This window comes from Salvia splendens, chromosome 16 (assembly GCF_004379255.2).
Source record: "Salvia splendens isolate huo1 chromosome 16, SspV2, whole genome shotgun sequence".
In the NCBI taxonomy this organism is placed as follows: domain Eukaryota; kingdom Viridiplantae; phylum Streptophyta; class Magnoliopsida; order Lamiales; family Lamiaceae; genus Salvia; species Salvia splendens.
In genome coordinates, this window is record NC_056047.1 from 20573814 (window position 1) to 20575343 (window position 1530).

A 1530-nucleotide genomic window follows, 5' to 3' on the forward strand; every position below is an offset into this window, starting at 1 on the left:
TTACGTCCCCACTGCAGATAGGGGCGACTCCCCATCGATGGTTCCAAAATTGTACTGTATCACCCTTCCCCAAACTCCACAATATCCTCTTCCACATGTACTGCAGACAAGTCTCCAAAACTGTGTACAAACCGCAGGAGCAATAGGCCCAAAGCCTGATCGTGGTTCAAACTTGTATTTGGTTCCCCACAAGGAGTTGGGATTGTTAAAGAGTCCCCAACAAGCTTTCATTCCAAAAGCCCGATTCACCGCATGCAAATTACGAAGTCCCAGTCCCCCATCACCCTTGGGTCGATTTACCTTATTCCAAGCTACTTTGCTTAGGCGCTGATTATGACCCCACAAAAATCTCCTGATTGATTTTTCCATTGCATCACAAAAACCTATAGGCAAATTCGATGTCTGCATCACGTAAATTGGCATTGTATTCAATACAGATTGGGCTAGGGTAGCTCTCCCTGCTAAAGAGAGGTGAGTTGCATTCCTGTTAGCTATCTTTCCTTTCATCTTCTGGAGAATATAAGCATATGTTTCTTTATTAACCTTGTTGTACCGACCCAAATTGTCCACTTCTTGTACTCCCAACATCTCCCTCAATCTTCTTCTTTCAATAGAAAAGAATAAAGATGTTTTATAGCAAAACTAACTTTCATACCTGAGCTATCACAAAAGTCCTCCAAAACATGTAGAATAGATTCTGCAGTCATCAACTCTGCTTCTCCAAAAAGTAGGAGATCATCTGCAAAAAATAGGTGAGTGAGTATCGGTCCATTCTTACAAAATTTGAAAGGTTTCCACACTCCTTTCCTGATAGCTTGACTAATGCCATGTGCTAAACTCTCCATGCAAAGAACAAACAAGTAAGAGGAGAGTGGGCATCCCCATCGAAGGCCTCTAGACGGAATAAACCTCTCGCGTTCCATAAAACTTGCATTGAACTCGTGGAAACACAATTCATGATCACATCAATAATGCTTGGTGGCAATCTTGCCTCATTCAAAGCATCAAATAGAAAAGCCCAACTTACTCTGTCATATGCCTTCTCCTAATCCACCTTCAACGTCTTGACACCTCGCTTACCGGCATAGAATGGACTGCCTCTTGTGCTAGAACAATATTATCTGTAATGTGTCTCCCAAAAACGAAACTGACCTGTGTCAGACCCACAAGAGCAGGCATAATGGTCTTCAACTGACTAGCTATGGATTTTGTAACCAATTTATACACAACATTACATAAAGCGATGGGGCGAAACCGAGCCACGAGTTTAGGGGCTTCAACTTTAGGAATAAGGCAAAGCATAGTTCTATTCATCCGCTCATCCAGCTCTCCTCCAGCCAAGATACGAAGCACCTCCCCACAAACATCTCGACCTACAATATCCTAATGCCTCTAGTAAAAACCTGATTGTATTCCATCAACTCCCGGCGCCTTCCAAGGTTTTATAGCAAAGAGTGCATCTCTAACCTATTTATTAGTAAACCGAGTACTGATATATGTAGCCAAACTTTCATCAACAACGGGGAAGGC

General features: G+C 42.6%; 1 protein-coding gene across 1 annotated transcript; it reads right to left on the bottom strand.

The window, feature by feature from the left end:
* LOC121771052 lies at positions 1-923 on the bottom strand. The gene is made up of 2 exons (XM_042167848.1): positions 656-923; positions 1-383 (listed from the first exon to the last, which is right to left on the bottom strand). Exons 1-2 carry the CDS (start codon positions 921-923, stop codon positions 1-3), a joined length of 651 nt encoding a protein of 216 aa, XP_042023782.1.
* Between the last annotated feature and the right edge of the window lie 607 nt (positions 924-1530).